This window comes from Eubalaena glacialis, chromosome 2 (assembly GCF_028564815.1).
Source record: "Eubalaena glacialis isolate mEubGla1 chromosome 2, mEubGla1.1.hap2.+ XY, whole genome shotgun sequence".
In the NCBI taxonomy this organism is placed as follows: Eukaryota; Metazoa; Chordata; class Mammalia; order Artiodactyla; family Balaenidae; genus Eubalaena; species Eubalaena glacialis.
Genome location: NC_083717.1, coordinates 106496254 through 106517719, shown reverse-complemented (window position 1 = coordinate 106517719; position 21466 = coordinate 106496254). Strand labels below are relative to the sequence as shown.

At 54.6% G+C, this 21466-nt stretch overlaps 1 protein-coding gene across 1 annotated transcript in view; it reads left to right on the top strand.

Moving 5' to 3' along the window:
* DUOX1 (dual oxidase 1) overlaps positions 1-21118 on the top strand; it is a 30315-nt gene extending 9197 nt beyond the window's left edge. The window contains 24 exon segments of the mRNA XM_061181447.1: positions 597-772; positions 983-1101; positions 1714-1851; positions 2552-2665; positions 3413-3612; positions 4282-4467; positions 6585-6810; positions 7070-7163; positions 7445-7620; positions 9505-9574; positions 10007-10120; positions 10656-10834; positions 11042-11261; positions 11335-11348; positions 11806-11905; positions 12160-12209; positions 13668-13795; positions 17545-17698; positions 18121-18353; positions 18602-18723; positions 18725-18752; positions 19883-20038; positions 20191-20319; positions 20996-21118. Of these exon segments, the coding sequence (XP_061037430.1) occupies positions 597-772; positions 983-1101; positions 1714-1851; positions 2552-2665; positions 3413-3612; positions 4282-4467; positions 6585-6810; positions 7070-7163; positions 7445-7620; positions 9505-9574; positions 10007-10120; positions 10656-10834; positions 11042-11261; positions 11335-11348; positions 11806-11905; positions 12160-12209; positions 13668-13795; positions 17545-17698; positions 18121-18353; positions 18602-18723; positions 18725-18752; positions 19883-20038; positions 20191-20319; positions 20996-21118 (3249 nt within the window).
* Positions 21119-21466: the final 348 nt, after the last annotated feature.

The following is a 21466-nucleotide window of genomic DNA, read 5'->3' as shown; positions in this document are numbered from 1 at the left end:
CCCGCGCACAGCAATGAAGACCCAACACAGCCAAATATATATATATATATATACATACATATATATATATATATATATATATACACCCACATATATATATATATATATGTGTATGTATATATATATATATATATGGTGGAGAAAAGAACTAAAGTAAAGGTCAGGTAGACAACACTGCTCATATACTGTTGAACACTGTCTCTAAAAGGCAATGTATATGCAGGGATTTGATTTTCAAAAACTTTTTTTTAACCTCTAAAGAATAGAAACTTTTTCTAACACATCATTCTACGATTCGACTTTTGTGCTGATTTTGACTCTTCAACTTTCATACCTTTTCAAGAACAAGTAACATAGGGGACTGACTGACTGTTTTATTCCAGCTATATAAAATAAGCAGCTGAATCTGTGAGAGAGTTCTCATAAATGAGTTAACTTACAGAGAGCACTCAGAGCAGTGCCCAGGGCATAATAAGTGATGACTTGTCCCTGTCATTTATTATGATTATCCCTGGGGCTGATCTCTGGGAGCAATCTCTTGGCCGGAGGGCAGGTACCGGGTCTTTGCACTCACTCCTGTCCCTTCTTGGCCCCAGGTGCTGGAGGCCACAGCTGCCCTGTACAACCAGGACCTGTCCCGGCTGGAGCTACTCCCTGGGGGGCTCCTGGAGAGCCATGGGGACCCTGGACCCCTCTTCAGCACCATCGTCGTCGATCAGTTTGTGCGACTGCGGGATGGCGACCGCTACTGGTTTGAGAACAGCAGGAATGGGTGAGGCCTGCCTGGGTTCCCACCTCAGACCCTACCTCGGCCTGGGCCGCAGACCCTCTGCCTGTAGACAGCCCCATGGGCCCTTGATTCCCAGCTGGCCCACCCCTCCCTCCCCAAGCTCTCTGGATCTTTTCCTGCGTCTGGGTTCCTGGGCCTGGGAGCCTGCATCTCTCTCCCACCTCAACAGCTCCCCACCTCTCCCACCCCCAGGCTGTTCTCTGAAAAAGAGATTGCAGAGATCAGAAACACTTCCCTACAGGATGTTCTAGTAGCTGTCACCAACGTGAACCCTGGTGCCCTGCAGCCCAGCGTCTTTTTCTGGCATGCTGGTGAGTGGCCGGGGGGGCACTTGGCGGGGTTTGGGATCTGGCGCCTCATCCCTCCTCAGCTGTGGGCTTGGTTCAGTGTGGCTGGATAGTAGATTCCAAGGGGGGCGTGAGCTATGGTTCTGCCCTTGGGAACTTTGGTTCTGGGCACCAAGGTGGCCACATACAGCTATGTACGGTCCGTTCTGCACAATTCCACCAGGTTCCCAAGCGAGGGCAGGACTGAGACGCAGAGAGACCTGGTGAGGAGGCTCACATTTGGCCAGGATGGTTGTAATATTAGGAGGGCCGAGTGCAGTGAGACTATCCTAAGGATATCTAATCCCACTGCAGTGATGAGGAAAGGAAGGGCTGTGTGTGTGTGTGTGTGTGTGTGTGTGTGTGTGTGTGTGTGTACATATGTACGTGTGATGGAGAGACAGGTTGAGGTTCATTTTTTATTCCACCTGTTACCCTAGTAGGCAGATGCCACATTCTTGGTACAACGGCAGGGGTAAGAAGCCCCCTCCCCTCTGCTCCCCAGAACTCTTTCTACCACCCTAACCTCCTCAGTGATCCTGTCCTAAAGCTTGTGGCCCAGCACCCCCAGGCCTGTAGCTTCCTCTGTCTCCCCAGGAGACCCCTGCCCGCAGCCAAGACAGCTCAGCACAGAGGGCCTGCCAGCCTGTGCTCCCCCCGTCATGCGGGACTATTTTGAAGGCAGTGGATTTGGCTTCGGGGTCATGATCGGGATCCTGTGCTGCTTCCCCCTGGGTAAAAATGATGGGCAGGGTGGGGCTGGGTGAGAGGTGTAAGCTGGGTGGTGGGGTTGGAGTGTTTCCAACTATGACAACCAACCAACCAACCATGCAGAGTACTGTTCCTCTGAGCAGATGAAGAAAACATCAGAGCAGGAGGGACATGAGAAGTGTCTAACCTGCATGTAAGTCAGCTCCAGGGAGAAATGTCTTCCTGTTCTTCTGGGGTCCCCCGAAGGGCCCAGATTGGTCAGGAGCCATGGGCAATCCACAGTCCACAGCAATTTGCAGGAGCCTGGGCCTGGGAAACTGTCAGAGGCAAATCCCTGCTTGAGAACCAGGGCTGGGATGTAGTTGCTGGGGCAAAGGCTTGGGACTTAGTCTTTTCCATGGCTGTGTGTGGGTCGACCTGCAGACTGGCAGAGTGGGTCCAGTCTCTGGCACAAGGACTCTGGCCTCAGTTTCTGGCTGGAAAGGGATCTGAGTGATGGAAGCAGAGGAGGCTGGGCAGGCACCTTAGATGCTACCCAAAACTTCCCATGGGATACAAAGCAGCTCCCCCCAAGGGAGCTTCATTATTTGAGACAATTGAATGGGTAACCTAAGAGGTGGGGAAAGCAGGGAGTCTTGCCAAGGAAAGGAGCCTGGGAAAGAAGCCACTGATCTCTCCAGACCCTCACCTTCCTCTCAGCATCCCGCTGCCTCTGCCCTCTCAGTGAGCCTGCTCAGTGCCTGGATTGTTGCCCAGCTCTGGAGGAGATATTTAAAGAGGCTCCAGGGCCAGAACCGCCAGAGCATCATGTCTGAGAAGCTCGTGGGGAGCATGAAAGGTAGGCCTGGGGCTGGCCAGGGTGCGGGTGGGGAGGACGTGACTCCAGGCTACATCCCCCACCTCCCTCAGCAGCCTCAGGCAAAGGCCTCCCTTTTCTAGGCCTCCAGGCAGGCCAGGGCAGGCGGGAAGAGCCACAGGGGCATTAGGCAGAAGTTGGACCAGGAGTCCTCCATCCTCCCTAGCTCCTCCTAATGGTCCTAAAAAAAGAGAATGTGACTGACTTGCGGGGAGGAGTCACGGGACCCTGCCTACATTTCACAGGCTTACTGTGACGCACAAATTCCCGAGAACTGCTGCTTTGTGATGTCTCACACTGGAATTTCAGGCAACAGAGAAGTCATTAATGAAGGTCTAGAGTCGCACTCATTGAGGATTAGAATCTTGGTTCCACCCCTATGGGCTACTGGACTTAAGGCAAACTTTTTAATCTCTCTAAACCTATTTTTTTTTATCTGTAACATGATAATAATAATAGCACTTACCTCATAGATTTATGAAGGTTAAATAAAGCAGTTCATGCAAAGCACCTGGTACAGTGTTGGACACATAGTAAACACTCAGGACATGGTAGTTATTACGCTTCTCATGGGCTAGAGGCACAGCAGGACTGTCAGGGAGGGGACGACCTTCAGGACCCAAGAAAGGACAAGGAGCTTAGAGGCCTTGGTCTTCCTCCAGCCCTGAGCCGGCCCTCTTCCTCCCCGAGGCAGGGGGCCCCAGCTGACCCAGCCCTGTCTCTCTCCAGCCTCAGAATGGCAGGGCCGCAAGGAGCCCTGCCAGCCTGTGCTCGTGCACCTGCAGCCGGGGCAGATCCACGTGGTGGATGGCAGGCTCTCTGTGCTCCGCACTGTCCAGCTGAGGCCCCCGCAGCAGGTCCACCTCATCCTGTCCAGCAACCGCGGACGCCATGCCCTGCTGCTCAGGATCCGCAAGGAGTATGACCTGGTACGGCCTAGCCAGCCCCTGGCTCCTTGTCCACGGCCACAGCCATGCAGGCAGCCGAGTGGAGGGGCGGGAGCCCTGGGCCAGGCAGGGTTTCTGGTTTCTAGTCCCCAGCTGTAGTACCAGATAGAGAAACTGGAACACTGTTTTCCTGCTCTGAGCCTGCTGGACGACACGGTCTCCACAGTCCCTTCTTACTCTTGCAGACAGAGTCTGCCTCCTCCCTTTCTAAGGGCGCCCTGGCAGGTCCTAGCTGAGAGTACTTAGAAGAGGCTGGGCCCTCTTTCCTATGCCCTGATTGCAGGATCCAGTGAATTGTTAGGGATTCCGGAGGGGAGCTCAGTCAGGGGCTGATCTTCGGCTCTGACTCTGTCTGGCTCTGGTCCCCTCCATCCTCTGCCCTTCCTGCCTTCCCCTCCCTTCTCCAGTATGGAATAGGCAGGGAAGATGGCTTTGCAGACATGCCTTTGAATGCTGCCTCTGCACCTACAAGCACGCCACTTAACCCCATAGAGCCCAGGAGATAACAGTATCTCTTTTGCAAGGGTGCTTTTTCCAGTTCCCCCCCCCGCCCCCTGCTGCCCCCTGCTGCCCCGCAACAAAATTCATGTAAAACTTGTGGCCTCAAGAGGCCTTGATGTGTGGTTGCTCTCCCTACTGCCCCCTCCGTAGGTTCTGCTCTTTGACCTGGGGGAAGAGTGGCAGCTGATGCTGGAAAACCACCGGGGGGCTCTGAAGGAGAGTGGTCTGAGCTTCCAGCAGTGGGAGCCGCAGGAGCAGGAGCTGATGAGGGCCGCCATGACGCGGGAGCAGCGGAGCCATCTCCTGGAGACCTTTTTCAGGCACCTTTTCTCCCAGGTGTGTATGTGGGATCGGATCTGTCCATGTGTGTCTGCCTGTGGTGGTGCCCTTACCTGTGTGAGGCCATGGGGTGACTCCAGGGAAAGTTAGAAGCCCCGAGTTCTCAGCTAATAATCAAATCTACTGTGATTTGCACCAAGTCACCTACCTTTCTGTAAGGAGATGCTCCTGCCCCTTCCCAAGCCCACCCTCATCTGTGAGACTCCAGGGAGGCAATGCCCGGGAAGGGGTTTATCTGCACGGGTGACTTATTTCTCTTCTCATGGCTGCTCACTTTTCTGCCCTCACTCAGCTCATCCTGCCCAAATATCTGCAGAAACTTAGGGTGAGATGAGCAGTATGGGGGCAGTGAGAGCCCTTGGTCACCCCTCCTCGGGAGAGTGCCGCTGGCAGAGGCCTCAGTGGGACATTAGTTTCCACCTTGCAGAATTCTGAGACTGTAGGGAGGATGTGGGGAAACAAGATAGGAAGAGAAATGCAAGGACTTGAGTCCCTATCTGGTACAAAAATGAAGGCAGCCTGGGAGCAGAATAGTGGAGAGGGGAACCTTGGGAGATGTAAGATAAATACAGCATGGGCCCCCACTGGAGGAGTTTATCATCCCACTGGGAAGATGGGATGAGCACAGAAAGGAAAATAATTGGGAAGAATGACAGCTACAAAAGAGACCCAGGAAATATGTGGTCTAAGAGTTCAGAAAAGGCAGCGAGGCTTAGGCTGGTGTAAGGTCATGGTGGAGGTAAGATTTGGCAGGCACTCAGGGAGAAGTTGGAAAAATTTTGGCTCAGAAGAAAGGAGCGTGAAGGACTGAGCAGAGGTGCCCAGTAGAAGGGCAGAAAATTAAGGTTTGAGGAGAAGGAGCAGGGTTGGCTGGCTGGGGAGAGGATTTATGAGGGAAGCTACCATTTAGTGGTCATTCGTTATGTGCCAGGCACATGACATGTCATTCACTCCTTCAACAAGTTGAACCTGTGCATGCACGAGAATAGAGGGACACCCGCCTCCGCCGGGGTGACGCATTGCCAGGGCCTGGGCAGGACCTGGGCACCTCCCCTCAGTTCAGGACCCATCAGGGCTCTGGGAACTCCCCATGCTAGGAGCTGAGGCTGTGTTACTGTATTGTAGGGGTAGCTGCCAACACTTTCTATCTGCTCAGTGCTTTCAGCTTTCGAAACATTTTCTATACAGCCTCTCACTGATTCTCACGATAACCCTGTGAGACAAGTAGGGCAGGTGAGGAAATGAATGCCAGACAACTGAAGAGACTTACCTGAGGTCATGCAGTGAGCGGGTGGCAGAGCTGGAACATGAACCCGGCTCTCTTGCCTCCAGCCCCAGGCTCTTCCCACTAAAGCACCTTGCTTGAAGCAACGAGGTTTAGCTCATGAAATCAGAGCCAACCGTGGACTAGGGGCCCCCAGTTGACAGGCAGGAAAGACAGGGGCTGTGGCCTGCTTCCCTTACCGTCTGTTCTTATGCTGGGGCAGCCCCCGGGAGGGTGGGCTGGAGATGGCCTGTGATGAGCATTCCCCTTGCCCCAGCCCAACTTCTTCTCAACCCAGCCGAGGCTTTTTCTCAGTCAAAACTCCTTTGGAGGTAAGAGAAACCTGCTCAAGCTAGCAGTGACAAAGGGTCAGTTGACTCTGAGGACATGGTGGTGTCTCAGGAAATCCAAAAGGAGAGCTGTGACCTGTCTAGGAAAGGACCAGGAAAGGGAAAGCTGTCAGCAAATAAGGCCACTCCTGTCTCAGACTGCCTCTGTTTTCTCTGTGCCCCCACTTCCTTCTGTCTCTGTGTCTCTGAGCACTTGAAGGAAAAGCGTGGTTGTTTATTTAAAAGCACTCAGGTCAAGACAGTCCTGGGACCTCTCAGTCCCAATCCCAGATCTGCTTGGGTCGAGTGTGTGTCCCTGGTCCAATCAGCTAATGCAGAGGGCCCAGGGCTCTGTAGAACAGATGGCCCCAGGGACCATCCACAGAGCCGATGGGGTAGTGCTTAGGGGAGAGGGTGCTGGGCAGACACCTTAAAAGGTGGCGCCAAAAGCCTCCACTGGCCTTCAAGTCCAGGAAGTCTTGTCTTTTTCTCTCCCTCCCTCTGCTGCTGCCCGAGTGCAGGTGCTGGACATTGACCAGGCGGACACAGGGACCCTGCCCCTGGACTCATCACAGAAGGTGCAGGAGGCCCTGACATGGGAGCTGAGCCGGGCTGAGTTTGCCGAGTCCCTGGGCCTCAAGCTCCAGGACATGTTTGTGGAGTCCACGTTTTCTCTGGCCGACAAGGATAGCAGTGGCTACCTGTCCTTCCAGGAGTTCCTGGACATTCTGGTGGTCTTCATGAAAGGTAGGGGGAGGAGGGAGTGATTGTCCAGATAGGAGAAGATGGAAGGGGCTGGAGTGCAGCTGACCTGTGGGAGATGGGGAAGCACTGGGGCCAGGTCTCCAGTCATGGCAGACATCTGGGAGTGCCCAGGCAGGGGTCAGGAAGCAGAGCGACCCCTTGCTGCGTCCAGCAGTGGGTCACTCTAGTGTGAGGCCCCTCCTGGCCAGCCTGGGGTTTAGGCAGGTGGGCTGGGGCTCTCATGGGCTCCTCCTTCTCCCAGGCTCCCCTGAGGAGAAGTCTCGCCTTACGTTCCACATGTATGACTCTGATGGGAATGGCCTCATTTCCAAGGACGAGTTCATCAGAATGCTGAGGTTGGTCCTGTGGGACAGCCGGGAGAGTGGGCGGAGCAGGGACTGTGGGAGGAAAGAGGTGGGACACGAAGGAGGGAGCAGGAGGGTAAAGAGCGGGGGCCTCCTCCCCCTCACCCACGTAGCCAGAGGCTGTTGTAACGAGGAGCGGGATTGGGATTTGGTCCGTCAGGGCCCTTCCATGTAGGTTCTGCTCTGGAGGCCTGGTGGGACGGCCAGCGGGCCCTTGCATCTAGGCCCCAGGCCGCTTGTCAGGGCCTGATGGCTCCCCTCCCCCTGCCCAGGTCCTTCATCGAGATCTCCAACAACTGCCTGTCCAAGGCCCAGCCGGCCGAGGCGGTGGAGTCCATGTTCCGGGAGTCGGGCTTCCAGGACAAGCAGGAGCTGACGCGGGAGGACTTCCACTTCATGCTGCAGGACCACGACAGCGAGCTCCGCCTCACACAGCTCTGCGTCAAAGGTGGGGCGGCCTGCTGGGCACGGCTGACTCACCCATGAGACACAGCAGGCACATGCCTAGGACCCACATACTTTGAGGAGCCCAGAGAAATGTTTACATTTCTTTTAAAATCAGAAGAAAAGAATCAATATAATAATAATGATAAATATGTAATGTATCCAGCCTGGATTATATTCTTCTTTATACCAACATAATTGTAAAATATAATTTTTTCTTTTTTAATGCAGGAAGGCAGTAGTGCCTACGGCCCAGAAAAGTCGTAGTGCAGCCCTGCTGGTGGGGTGGGCAGGGTCAGGATGGATGGGGTGGGGGATGGAGACTGGAATTCTGCTTTGCCGTCAAAGGTCCCAGTGCCTGGTCCCCAGGTCAAGGGGGAAGAGTGTCTCCTCATTACAGCCCTACCCGAGCCATACCCACTTCAGCTGGGGTGTCTGGTGGTGGTGGGGTGCTCCGATTTCTTTTGCCACTTTATCCTTTGGAGGAGTGCTCATTAAATGTTTGCTGAGTATATGGAGACCCACTTTTGTTTTTCCTTCCCCCTACTTCCTGCCCGACCTGTGTCTGACTCAGGTGGGTAGGGGCTAGAGTCAGCGTGAGGAGGGGGCAGGTAGCAGGCAGAGGGACTGCCTGTGGCCTGCTCTGGGCTGTTAAGGTGTCTTCACAGCCTGGGATTCTCACTGGGGCATGTTGAGACCAAACCCAGCCCCTCCCAGGGTTATGAGAATTTGGAGGGCTGAGCAGCCCAGATGGAGGCAAGGGGCGAGTTGTACAAGACACAGCTTCGCCTCTGGTCAGGGCTTCTCCTGCCCGGCGGGGAGGAGAGTTGGTAGAGCACAGACCCAGCACTCCTGATTCTGCAATTTTCCACCTTTCCCAGGCAGCCAGGGCAGCAGGCACCTGGGCCTGAGGGCAAAACAGGGACAGGTGCCTGGAAGTGAGCTGAGGCTAGAGTCCTGGGGACATCCAGTCCCTGGAGTGGAGGGGAGGACCAGGCTTGGGGGTTGAGGATTAAGTAGAGAGTTAGCATTGAGTACTATTTTGCTTTGCTTTTAATTATTGTTGTGCTTTGTTGTTTCCTATATATTTCACTTTGAAACATTTTGAACCTGCAGAAAAGGTGTAAGAATAGTACAAGGAACATCCCTTTACCCTTCACCTAGATTTGCCATTTGTTACCATTTTGCCACATTTGCTGTTTGCCAAACCATTTGAGAGGATAGACATCTATTCTTTGTTTTAAGCATTCATTTCATTAAATTCAGCTTTTTACCCTGGTCTATAGCCAGGGTAATCTTCAAGACTGGTTTTGCACTTGGAGGTGACCTGGAGACTCCCAGGCCTCCTGTGAGATCCTGGATTTGCAGCTCAGTCCTGCCCTGCCCCTCAGCACTGGTGGCTCCTGGGAGGGTTCCTCCCACCCCCAACATTTTATTATGAGCTCTTTCAAACACAGAAAAGTAGAAGGAATTTTACAGTGATCTCCCATATATGTACTAACTAGATTCTACACTGAACTCCTGGGAGTTTTTAAGCTGGAGGGTCTTTAGCAGGGTTTTGTGGCTGAGTGGTCTTAGCAGGCAGGTTGCGTACAGTTCCTGAGCCCTATCCCACAAGCCTGATACCAGTCGCAGATGTGGGACTGAAAGTGGACACACACTCAGGGGAGCCTGCCTGGCCAACTTTGTTTCAAGCCTTCTCCCTACCCACCCGTGGTGGGGTCTTGCTCCCACTGGGGGCACAGGCTGAGGCTGGCACACCCAGAGGCAGGGTACTGGCCGGGGATCCTTTACAGTTCCTGGACATGGGGTGGGTGCTGTGCATTTGAGCTAGGTCCTCCTGGGCTCTGGGCCCTGAGCTTCTTGCTAGCCCAGCTCTGTGTTGCAGGGGTGGAGGTGCCTGAATTCATCAAGGACCTCTGCCAGCGAGCCTCAGACATCAGCCAGGGGAAGCTCTGGTGAACCCTCATCTGGGAATGTTGGAGGGAGAGCTGGGGTCAGGGAGGTGCTTTTTGTTTACCCAGAATGACTGGGATCAGGGCCCTCACTAGCCCAAATAGCGCCTTCATGCAAATTAGAAAAAAGCAGAGAAAGCCCTGTGGGAGGGGGAGAGCAGACAGCCTGCTGGATTTCAGCACTCACCTGCTGCCTGAAGCAGATGCCCTTTTGAAGGGCACAACTGTATTGACACCTTGGTGGGGGCCCCAGGATCTGACTCATTCTCTTGCTCGGTTTCTGTGGGAATCCTGTTGTTCCCTGGCTGAGAGCTCTGACCCTTCCGTAACAGACCAGGTCTGGAGGCAGACATGGGGCAGCAGAGGACCAAGTGGCTCAGGTGGCCAAGGTCCCAACCTATCTCCTGCATTCCTGTCCTGGGCCCTCTCCCAGAGTGCTCACTGTCCCCGAAGGGACGCCGACGTCAAGGTGGGGCTGACAACATGGAGAATGCAGTGCCCCATGGACACAGACCCTCCCCAGGAAGTTCGACGGAGGTTTGACAAGAAGTACGCCTGCTCCTCCCCTTAAGCCCAGGCAGTTCATCCAGCCCTTTAGCATGCATACATTGATTACTTGGTGCCAGGCACTGTGCTGGCACTGGGGGGTGCAGGCAGGATGAATAGTCCCTGCCCAAGAATGTCTGATAAGAGAGTCGGGTACAGTGATAGTTACAATGTCCGATTAATGTTATAATAGTGGTAAGAGCAAGGGCCTTCAGAGCTTAAGGAAGTGCTCACCTCTGCCTGGGAGGTAGGGAAGGCTTCCTGGAGGAAGTGTCCTTTGAGTCTCCACTAAAGGGTGAGAATGGAGCTGGTGGGAGTTGACAGCTACAGACTGGAAGGGGAAAGGTGACCGAGTGACCACCTGCGAGGCCGTCCCCGCACTGACAGCCCACTTGAGGAGTGTGGTATTGAGGAGCCTTTGGGGTCTGAACCCTACTTGGCTTGAGTAACTAGATACACCTTTCCCCCTTCTAGAGAGCGAGTCCACATTAGCATCGGGTCCTTGGCCGAGAGAGAGCCGAGACTTCCTGTCTCCCAGGGTAACGTCGTTCCAGCCCCTGCTGTTCACCGAGGCTCACCGAGAGAAGTTTCAACGCAACCGTGACCACCAGACGGTGCAGCAATTCAAGCGCTTCGTCGAGAACTACCAGTGCCACATCGGCTGCCTGGCCGTGTTCTACACCATCGCCGGGGTTCTCTTCCTGGAGAGGGCCTACTTTGCGTCACGGCCGTGGCGGGACAGGTCTTAACAATTAGCCACAGCCCTGGGGGTGGGGCCTATTGTGAGTGACGGACAGCCCTGGGGGCGGGGCCTCCGGGTGCGCGAGGGGCCTGCTTGAATGGAGACCGCGGGAGGCTTGTTGCTTGCCGTGGTAGCCGCCGGCCAGCGCCTGCGCTGAGCTCACCCGACTGGGCCCTCCGCAGACTACGCCTTTGCGGCTCATCACGTGGGCATCACGGACACCACCCTCGTGGGCATCATCCTGTCGCGGGGCACGGCGGCCAGCATCTCCTTCATGTTCTCCTACATCCTGTTCACCATGTGCCGCAACCTCGTCACCTTGCTGCGAGAGACCTTCCTCAACCGCTACGTGCCCTTCGACGCCGCCGTGGACTTCCATTGCCTCATTGCCTCCACACCACGGTGGCCCCCGCACTGGTGTGAAGTAAGCCCAGGAGCCCCTCACTGCCCCACGCTCTCAAGACCACCTTACCAGCCTCCCACTGACAAGTTACTAACACTCCAGAATGAGTGCACATAATGTGTGAGCTCTCCCAGGTTTTGTGTTTTAAAACATAATTCTGAGGAATTCCCTGCTGGTCCAGTGGTTAGGACTGGATGCTCTCACTGCCAGGGCCCCGGGTTCTATCCCTAGTCGGGGAACTAAGATCCCACAAGCCTCTTGGTGAGCCAAACAAACAAAAACATGTAATTCTATGAGAGAAACCAAAGGAATGAACTTCTAATGGTATAATTTCAGACGCATGTGGCTGTTTTCATGGATGGTGTGTATATGGGGCAGGGGAGGAACAGGAGGTTTATTAAAGAATAGAAGTCCAGATCCCTAGGGTCTTTTTTCAGGCCTCCAACTCTGGCTGGCTGGAGTCCTAGAGCTTGGGCTGAATGGGTTGAGCACCCCCAGTGGGCTGGCCCCAGGCTCAACCCCACCGTGTCTGGTCTTCCTTAGTCTTACACAGTGCAGGCCATGTGGTGAATGTGTACCTCTTCTCCATTAGCCCGCTCAGCATCCTCTCCTGCCTCTTCCCCGGCCTCTTCCATGACAACGGGTGAGTGAGTGTGTATGTGTGTGTGTGTGGCCTGGCTCGGGGGTGAAGGGGGTGGAATTCTTTGCAGAAATTCTCTTGACTCAGAGGAGTGTGTCACCCTCTAAGTTACAGGACAATGACCAGCCTGAGTCCCCAATCCCAAGTCGCAGAAAGGGAGACTGGTGGCTGGTGTGGGGTGCCTCCTCTGGAGGATCCTTTCTGGAGGTCCCAGACATCTCCTCACAGGATCCGTCCTTGCTTTCCCTAACCCTCAGGTCCGAGTTCCCCCAGAAGTGTTACTGGTGGTTCTTCCAGACCGTGCCAGGTGAGAGCCCTCTCTGCTCCGTGAATTTCTGGGCCTGGCTCTGAGTTCCAGGCTCTGGGTTCTGTCTGCCACAGGCAGCCCAGTCGCTCTCACTCGGCCCTCATAGCCTTCACGGTGAGCCAGGCTCTGCCCTTGCCCTGAGCGCTCTCCCGGGCAGTAGGAGACAACGCATTCCAGGTCTTCTCTCAGGAGCTTAGCTGGGCTTCTGCCCCAGTTCTGAACTAGTCCCTCCCTCTGAGAAATGGGAGTGCACCCCTCCACCCCTGACACACACACCTACCATGACAGTGACTTTGAGGAATGCTATGCCCCAGCTGCACGGGGGAGAGACCAGGCTCTTTGTGGAGTCTGGTGGACACCCCCTCCCCCTCTCCCCCTCCATTCTGTAGTCTGTCTTGACAAGAGCTGTTGAGGGGCATATTCCTAACTCCCCATAATCACCCATTTTAGAGCTATTAGCTGTGAATCTATTCAAATGCTTCTTGAAGCTATTTATATTTTCACTCTGTTCCCTCCTTGGGGTAACACGTTTTCTACACTCCTTTCTGTGAAACACAGCGTGTTGTTTTTTATTTTTCTTTAAATCCTAAAATGATCAGCTTTGAACTTCAGAGAGTGCTTGCTAACTCCTGCACACTGGGGTTTAGTGGATCAGGCCGCGTTTATGCCCTTCTCTCCATTCAGGACTTTACAGGCTTTGGCTAGATCCCTTCTTAACCTCTACTTTTCCACACTACAGGGCTCTAATCTTCTTCACTTCTGCCTCTCTCCTCCTTGATCACTTGAGGGGCCGTTATCTGGAATGGCTCCAGTACTGCCCTCCTGTGCACCCCTAGCCTGGGATCCCCTTTGAGAGGAGGGATCTCCCACCAGGTCTGGGCCAGATCCAGGGGGGCTGTGGTGATGAGCAGCGACAGTGTGGTCCCACTCGCTCACTAACGGTGCCAGTGCTCATGCTTGGTGCTGTGGCTGCCAGGTAGAGTGCAGCTGGAATGCTGGCCAAGCCTTGACTCCCTGACGGCAGGGCCTACAATGTCCAGAGTTCCACCCAGAGGGCTCAGAGCAGCTGCCCTGTACATTCATTCATTCAGCACACATGTCCATAAGGCCCATGGTGTGCCAGGCCCTGCACTAGGCACTCAGGTGCAGTGGTGAACTAGCCTAGCCTGGTCCCTGTTCTTGTGGACCTGAGAGTCAAGAAAGTGACAGACGAAAAACAAGTAATGACACAGGTGCTTGAAAAATAACAATCGTGACAAGGTCCATGAAGGACAAGTAGGGTCTGTTGAGATGAAAGGTACCTGTGATCAGTGGTGTCGGAGAGAGGAAGAGGGAAGGATGCTGGGCTTTCCGCCCCCTGCCTGGAGCTGTGGAGTGGAGAGGGGACCCTGGCAGCCTCAGAACAGCCCCCTCTGTGAGGCCCTGCTCCTCTGCCCTTCACCCCATGTTCATTTGCAGGTCTCACGGGGGTCATGCTGCTCCTGGTTCTCGCCATCATGTACGTCTTCACCTCCCACCACTTCCGGCGCCGCAGCTTCCAGGGCTTCTGGCTGACCCACCACCTCTACATTCTGCTCTACGTGCTGGTGAGGGCTTTTGGCTGTGAACCAGGCCAGCGGAGTCTGGGCAGATGTTCCCAGGGAGGCAGTGATGCCTGAGACATCAGTTCTCCATCCCCTTAGTTATTTCAAGTATCCTCTTCACTTGTCCGTATCTCTCTCAAAAGGTGGAGATCATAGTATGGGGCTCTCAGGTAGGCTGACCCAATATGCGGCACTTGGAAGACTGACTCCCTGGCATGGGATTTGTAGTAGCAGGCTTACCAGGCTGATCTGCATTCCTTCCAGACACCCCACATCATTTCTGCCCAGCCAATCTTTCCCTACTTTGGGTGGTGGTTTGGGCTCTTGGGTGGACTGTCTGCATTCAAGGGAGCGTCACCTTCTTAAAGAGAAACTTAAATAGGTTCTGCCACTTTTGTTCTGATCCTGTTTTCTGGGGTGTTAGCCACCCCATCCAGCTAGCTAAGTGCCACCTGTAAAGTTAATGAACTTGCTCAAAATGTCTTCATTGGACTGTTGATAAAATGGATTTTTAAGACTCCACCTCTCTCCTTTCCTTCTTAACCTGGGCCCCTGCCACCCTTCCTTCACATTCCCTCCCTTCTTCTCTCCTGTTCCCTTTTCACCTTTCCCTGGCTTTATCCTTAGCTGCTTCAGCTGGCTATTTCCAGAGATGACTCTGATCTATGCCCCTATGTCATGGCTCTACTTGGCCTGCCTTTCTCACAGACACAGGCATTTCCCGGAAGGGCACCCTGAGGGCCTTGCTGAGAAGTTAAACCAAGTCCCAATGCTCTGATGTCCCCATTGATGATAGCTTGGCTGCCAGCATTCAAGAAGTGCAGAGCCCAGATGGCTGCCCTATCACCTGGCTCCAGGCAGAACTGCACACAGGGGTCTCCTTTGTCCTGAGACAGGGGAGAAAGGTCATCATTGCCTGGGTCAGGCTGGTGCTGGGGTGCAGTCTGTCTTCACTGGTAGGTAGGAGGGTCTGTTTCCATCCTGCTTGAGGCTCAGCACTTCATGGTTCTGAAGATGACTATCTGGCCTGGGCTTAGGATGTTTCCTACAACTGATGACGTTTGTTTCTCTGGAAATTGTGGCTAATTTATGCCTCCCTCCCAACATTCCTGATAATGGGTAGAGCCCTAGCATCTGGGTTACTGTTTCTGTTAGGGGTGGAAATGATGGTCTTGTTTCTGGTGATAAAGCAGCTTTTTTGAACTAGATGGGAGACCCAGAAGAGTGGCCAGCCTGGTTCCCTGAGACCAAGACTGGTTTCTGATTTATCCCCAGTTGTGGGGATCACTGGGGGATCCAGAAGGGAATTTAGCAGCTCAGAAAGGTGCAGGCCCCTCTGCTGGGAAGTCCTAGCCCCTGCAGCTTGGGAGCGTCTCATTTGGGGGGAGATCAGAGCCAAAGCACCTGCTGCCTTCCTGTTTATCTCAGGTATGGCCACTTGACCTCTGGCAGAAAGAGAAGTTACAAGTAAACGACCCCAGTGTGGAGCAGACCCTGGGGAAGGGTGTCCAGGCTCCTGATCCAGGCTGTAGAGGGTGGAGTTAGCACAGCAGAAACTGAGCTGGCAGGCTGTTCCCCGGGCTCCTCAGTCAACCATGACCCTGCAGCAGCTTTGTGGTTTAAAGGTAGAGCCAACACCGAGCAAGGTATATAAACAAAGGAGTATGAAGTCACCTTGACATTGTTCTCAGCCTGGTTGGATTCTCAGAAAGCCTTGGGGGTGGGCGTGGCCTCCATAATGAAAGAGGAACTTGGGAAAACTGGAGCCAATTCAGAGAAGAGCCCAAGGAGGTTTGAGTTAGCTCTGCGGGGAAAGTTTCAAGAATTGGGTAACACTCAGCTGGAGGAATGGAGAGCTAAATGAGGAACCAGAGTTCACTTTAACTGTTATGTGTTGAGGGTCTAGTATATACTTGCTCTGTGCTAGGCCCAGCAGAGGAGGGGGAGACTCTAAGCTCTGCCCTCGGGAACTGAGGATTTGCTGCAGAGATAAGTGCCATGCCTGTGAAATGATCAAAATGAACAGATAATACAGGATTAATTGCTGAGCTGAGTGTTCCAGTCAGTCTTCTAACTCTTCTGAGTTAGAAGAGCTCATTGAAGGGAGTTTCGTTTGGGCCAAACTGGTTAGAGAAGACTTTGGGGAGAAGGTGGGACTTGCGCTAAGCTTAAGGAGAGATAAGCTAAGGTTTGACAGGGCAGAGTGGAAACTGAAGAGCATTCCAGGTGGAAGGAAGGGCATGAGGGACTTCCCTGGAGGTCCAGTGGTTAGGACTCTGTGCTTTCACTGCTGAGGGCCCAGATTCAATCCCTGGTTGGGCCAAAAAAAAAAGAAGGAGAAAGGCATGAACACTGGTGCAGAGGTGGGAATGATGATGGAATATTCGGGGCACAGAGGAGATGGGCCTGGCTATGAATGGCCAACAGGGCAGTAGGTGGTGGCAGGACATGGCGGACCTGTGCAGGCTGCAGCTGCAGCTGAAGGGCTGTGGCTCAGCTGAGAGGCTGCGCCAGGTGGGAGATCATAGAAAGAGAAGAGCAGAGGGTGAGGAAATCAGGCTTGGGCAACACACAGGATTGGGGGTGGGAGAAGGAGCAGAGCCAGTGCGGGAGATAGAAAGTAAACAGCCAGAGAGGGAAAGAGGGAGAACCAGTAGAGCACTGTTGCAGAAGTGGCAAGGCGGGGGTGGTCACTAGAGCCACAGGCTGCCAAGGGTGGGAGCGAATGCAGTCTGAAGGGAGACCTCGGGGTTTGGCCACTTGTGAGCCCTCTGTGAGCAGGTCCTGAGAAGACGTGGAGGCGGGAGCCAGGCTGACCATACTCAGGAGCAAGCAAGTGGGAAGAAGGGGGCAAGTCGTGTCTGACCACATTAGACCAGCTTGTTGGGGAAAGGACCGGAGCTGGACAGTACCTGTCAGTTATTTCATGGAAAAGGACGACTGGTTAGGTGTTCTTAGTCTCCAAAGGGATAGGGTAAATTGGGGAAACTCCTTCCATTAACTCAATAATTACTGAGCACCTACTGTGTGCCAGGCAGAAACTGATTGGAGCTGAGAGTGTCATGGCAAATGAAATGGACGCAGTCCCTACTCCTCCAGTCCAGTGGGAGAACAACAGTAAACATGTCCACGGATGAAGGAACACAAGTATCGCAGCTGACGACAATGCTGCGAAGGGAGTTAACAGGGAGAAGGGATAGAGAGGGCTGGGTGAAGGCCTGAGGAGGTGGCGTTTCTGCTGAGACCTGAAAAATGAGATGGATGGGAAGAACTAGGGGAAAGGCATTCCCAGCAGAGGGGGCAGCAGGTGCAAAGTCCTGAAGCAGAAAGGGAGGGGGAAATGCTGGCAGGTAGAGGCCAGAACATTGCAAGGCCTTGTGGTGCAATGGGAAATCATCTAAGGCCTTTTGAGCTGGGAATGACATGATAAAACAAACTTTAAAATGTCACACTGGCTGTCTTGGAGAAAATGGATCACAGTGGGGCAACCCAGTGGAAGACCAAGTAGGAGGCTACCGCATGAGTGCATGAGTGCAGGTGGCTTGGTCTAGGGTGGTGTCAGGAAGATGCAAATACTCTCATTAACATAAATGCTTTGGAGGATGGGTTGGGAGAGGTTAAGTTTTGGAGCCTGGAAGGAACATGGCACCTGGTGAGGTGAGAATTGGATGGGCCAATTGGGAAAGGATGCAGGGGTCAGACCCTGTTGTGAGTGTGGCTTGGATCTCAGCTATACTCTTTGCTCTCTCCAGCTCATCATCCATGGCAGCTTCGCTCTGATCCACCTACCCTGTTTCCACATCTCCTTCCTGGTCCCAGTACTTATCTATATGGGGGAGAAGCTGGTAAGCCTGAGCCGGAAGAAGGTGGAGATCAGTGTGGTGAAGGCGGAGCTGCTGCCTTCAGGTACCAACATAGAGGCTGTCAGGGGAGCAGGCTGGTGGTACTGAGGAAGCTGACAGGCCAGGGGCAGAGCCTGGACCTTGAAATCTCCTGGCCTGGCCCAGTGGAGTTAGCAGGGTCCTTGAGGTGGTAGGGATGAGGGAGCTGGTAAGAGAGGCTCTTTGCCAGGGGACCTAAGCCTTTCTCACAACAGAGAGGAGGAGCCCAGGCCAGGCTGCTCCTTGTCCTGCTGGCCACCAACAGAGTGCTGCCCAGCACCCGCTCAGGGTAGACGTGGCCTGAGGGGAGTAATGACCTCTGATCGCGGGAGGCCTCCTCTGTCATATTCCAAAAGCAGAGCTGAGGCTGCAGGTTGGGGAACTCTCTAGGGGTCACATTGTTGCTGGGTTCAGGACAGCAGCCTCCCACCCACCTCCCCTCCTCAGGAGTGACCCATCTCGAGTTCCAGCGGCCCCAAGGCTTTGAGTACAAGTCAGGACAGTGGGTGCAGATCGCCTGCCTGGCTCTGGGGACCAACGAGTGCCACCCCTTCACCCTGACTTCTGCGCCCCACGAGGACACGCTTAGCCTGCACATCCGGGCAGCAGGGCCCTGGACCACCTGCCTCAGGGAGATCTACTCACCCCCGATGGGTGACAGCTGTGCCAAACATCCAAAGGTGCCCAGACCCAGGCCGGACGCACCACATGCTCCCACAGTCCCTTAGCAGGCCTCGGTCCTGCTGCCCCAGACTCCCCACTGTGTTCCTCCCTTCCCCTATCCAGAGACTGATTCTTCCAGATGATGCTACAAGCCCCCCACTACTCCCCACTCTGTAAGCCTACCTGCATTTCCCAGCCTCCCATTTCTGGCTTCAGAACTATGGTGGTAGCCGAACTTAACTCAAACCCACTCCCCTCCCTGCAGCTGTACCTCGATGGACCATTTGGAGAGGGCCACCAGGAGTGGCATAAGTTTGAGGTGTCCGTGCTGGTGGGAGGGGGCATTGGGGTCACCCCCTTTGCCTCCATCCTCAAAGACCTGGTCTTCAGTCAGCTGCCAAGTGTTCTGTAGGAAGGTGAGTGTCCCCTCCTCCCACCAGCCCCTGGCCCCCTGCTCCCTATCACTGTGTCCATCTGAACCTGTCTCCTGCCTCTGTCCTTGGCCTCCCTGGTCTGGGAAAGGCTGAGTTGGCCTGACCCCAAGGGAGTCGGGATATTCCTGGACCCTACGGGACAGAGTTGTTTCACTGATGCCTTCCAGGCTCTTCCCTCAGGGGGTGACCCACATAGGATGTGCTTCTGAGAGTCCCTCCAGGCAGCGTGGGAGAGGAAGCCAGCACTTGAAGCACTGTCGGGTTGGGAGAGCGAAGGGCACACTTGGGGTGGGGCACAAGTGAAACTGGCTCTGCTCTCAAGAGGAAGAGGAGGGGAGGCAGCAAGGCAGGGCTGGCGGGCCTGGATGGCTCTAGGAACACAGCCCAGGCCCTGAGGCCCCTCCACACCAGGCCCCTTCGCCTCACCCTGGCCCTGGTGGCAGGCCCCTGCTTGTCTCTCCGGGCCTGGCAGGTGAGTCAGGGCCACAGGAATGCAGCGGGCAGAGGCCCAGCCTGTATGCTGTCAGTACTCAGAGGGTGACAGACAGCTGCCCTGCCCCTCTGTCCGTGCCAGCTCTGTCTCTGCCTCTTAACTCACACAGCCCCGTTTCTCCCCATCAGAAGCTGGAGGTGGATCCCCCCGGGCAGCTTCCATTCCCCTGGTCTCTCTTTGAGCCCATGCCCATCCACTCCAGGCAGCCAGCTGCGTCTTTCCAGAGGCTGTTCTGTGACATACCCCTTAGCGGGACCCTCTCCCTCTGGGCAGCCTGTAGGCTGGGAGCCTAGCAGCCTGAGCAAGGCCCACTGGAGGGAGTGGAAGGTCAGGCTCCGCAAGAGAAAGCTGCTTCCCACCCCAACAGACCTTCAGCTCACTTGACAGGGTCCTTTCTCATGGCCCTAGGCTATTGCTCACTTCCACTGCTCTGTGCCCTGGGGCAACTCCATCTCCTGCCTCAGAGCATGGCCTTGTGGCCCCATACATTCCACCTCCCCAGGCTATCTGGGGAGAGGCACAAGCTGCTAGCGACCAGAAGACTTCTATTGGTGTGATGATTCCTGGGGTGTAGGGAGCCTGAGATGAGCTGGGTCCCAAGCTCCAGCCCTGTCCCCAGATCTACTTCATCTAGGTGACACGGACCCAGCGGCAGTTTGAGTGGCTGGCTGACATCATCCGGGAGGTGGAGGAGAATGACCACCAGGACCTGGTGTCCGTGCACATCTACATCACCCAGCTGGCTGAGAAGTTTGACCTTAGGACCACCATGCTGGTACGTCAGGGCCAGCCAGGCAGGACAGCTCAGTGGGTATGTGGGTTGACAGGGTAAGGATGGCCAAGGCAGGTGGGTGGACCACCATCTGGACTAGGAGCTGACCCTGGCTCTGCCTGGCTGTGACCTTCCTCCTCTACTCCCTCCCCCAGTACATCTGTGAGCGGCACTTCCAGAAGGTGCTGAACCGGAGTCTGTTCACGGGCTTGCGCTCCATCATCCACTTTGGCCGACCCCCCTTCGAGCCCTTCTTCAACTCTCTGCAGAAGGTCCACCCACAGGTCAGTTCCCACCCAATATTCAGGTTTTCTTCACCTTTATTGTTTGGGGTCTGAGCAAAGCTCCCAAACGTGCTCCATAAGGGAAGGAGAATCCATCCCCAGGGAGATTGGTGGGGTAATGGAATGGAAGGGGAGAGGTGTGGGTCACCCTGAGGGGCAAAGGGAGGAAGCAGGCAGCAGGGACTCGCCACCTCTGAAGCTGTGATGCCTTGTCCGGAAGGAAAGGCTCGGTGGTTGGGCTGGTCCTCACCATGAACTCAGAGTTAGCCTTACCACTAATACTGTCCAGCCCTCACCCTGGACACCAAGCTAACCTTCACCATAAACACTATGCTAGCCACACTCTCAAAAAAACTGGGCTAGCCCTCAATGAGACACTAAACTGTCCTCAACTTGGACATTGATTAGCCTGGCCCCTATTGGAAACACTGATCTTGCACCTGAAGCTAGCAAATGCGTTGGAAGACGGTAAAGGCTGGATGCAGAGAGAGCAAGTCTACCAAATTGAGTTAGTTTTATAAACATTGAGGCAGCCCTCACCATGCATGGTACGAAGCAAACCTTCATCAGGAACATGGAATGGTCCTCACCAAGGACTCTTGCTGGTCTTTAACATGAACATGGAGCTAGCCCTCCCTCTGAACACTGAGCTAGCCTTCACTTCTTCCTCCAACAGGTCCAGAAGATCGGGGTGTTTAGCTGTGACACCCCTGGCATGACCAAGAATGTGGAAAAGGCCTGTCAGCTCATCAACAGGCAGGAGGGGATTCATTTCTCCCACCATCATGAGAACTTCTAGGCCTCCTGCCCAGGGCCTCTGCCCACTGCCAAGCTGAGCAGAGGTTTGGCCCCATACCTCACCTCTAGCTTTCCTGTTTCTGGCTCCCTCAGCCGTCTCCCCATTCGCACGTCCCAACCTTGGTCCAGGTGGCCATGGTCAGTCACTTCATGCGGGTTCAGGGACTCCCAGGCCTGGAAGGTCTCAGCCTGGAGAAATGCAAGGCACTGTGTGGGGACTAGAGGTTGGGAGGTAGGAGAGCTATTATTGCTTTGGGGCAAAGTGACACCTCTTCTTCCAAAATAAGAAAAAAAATCAAAAGACTGGAGCAGACAAATTGTGTGTGTGTGTGTGTGTGTGTGTGTGTGT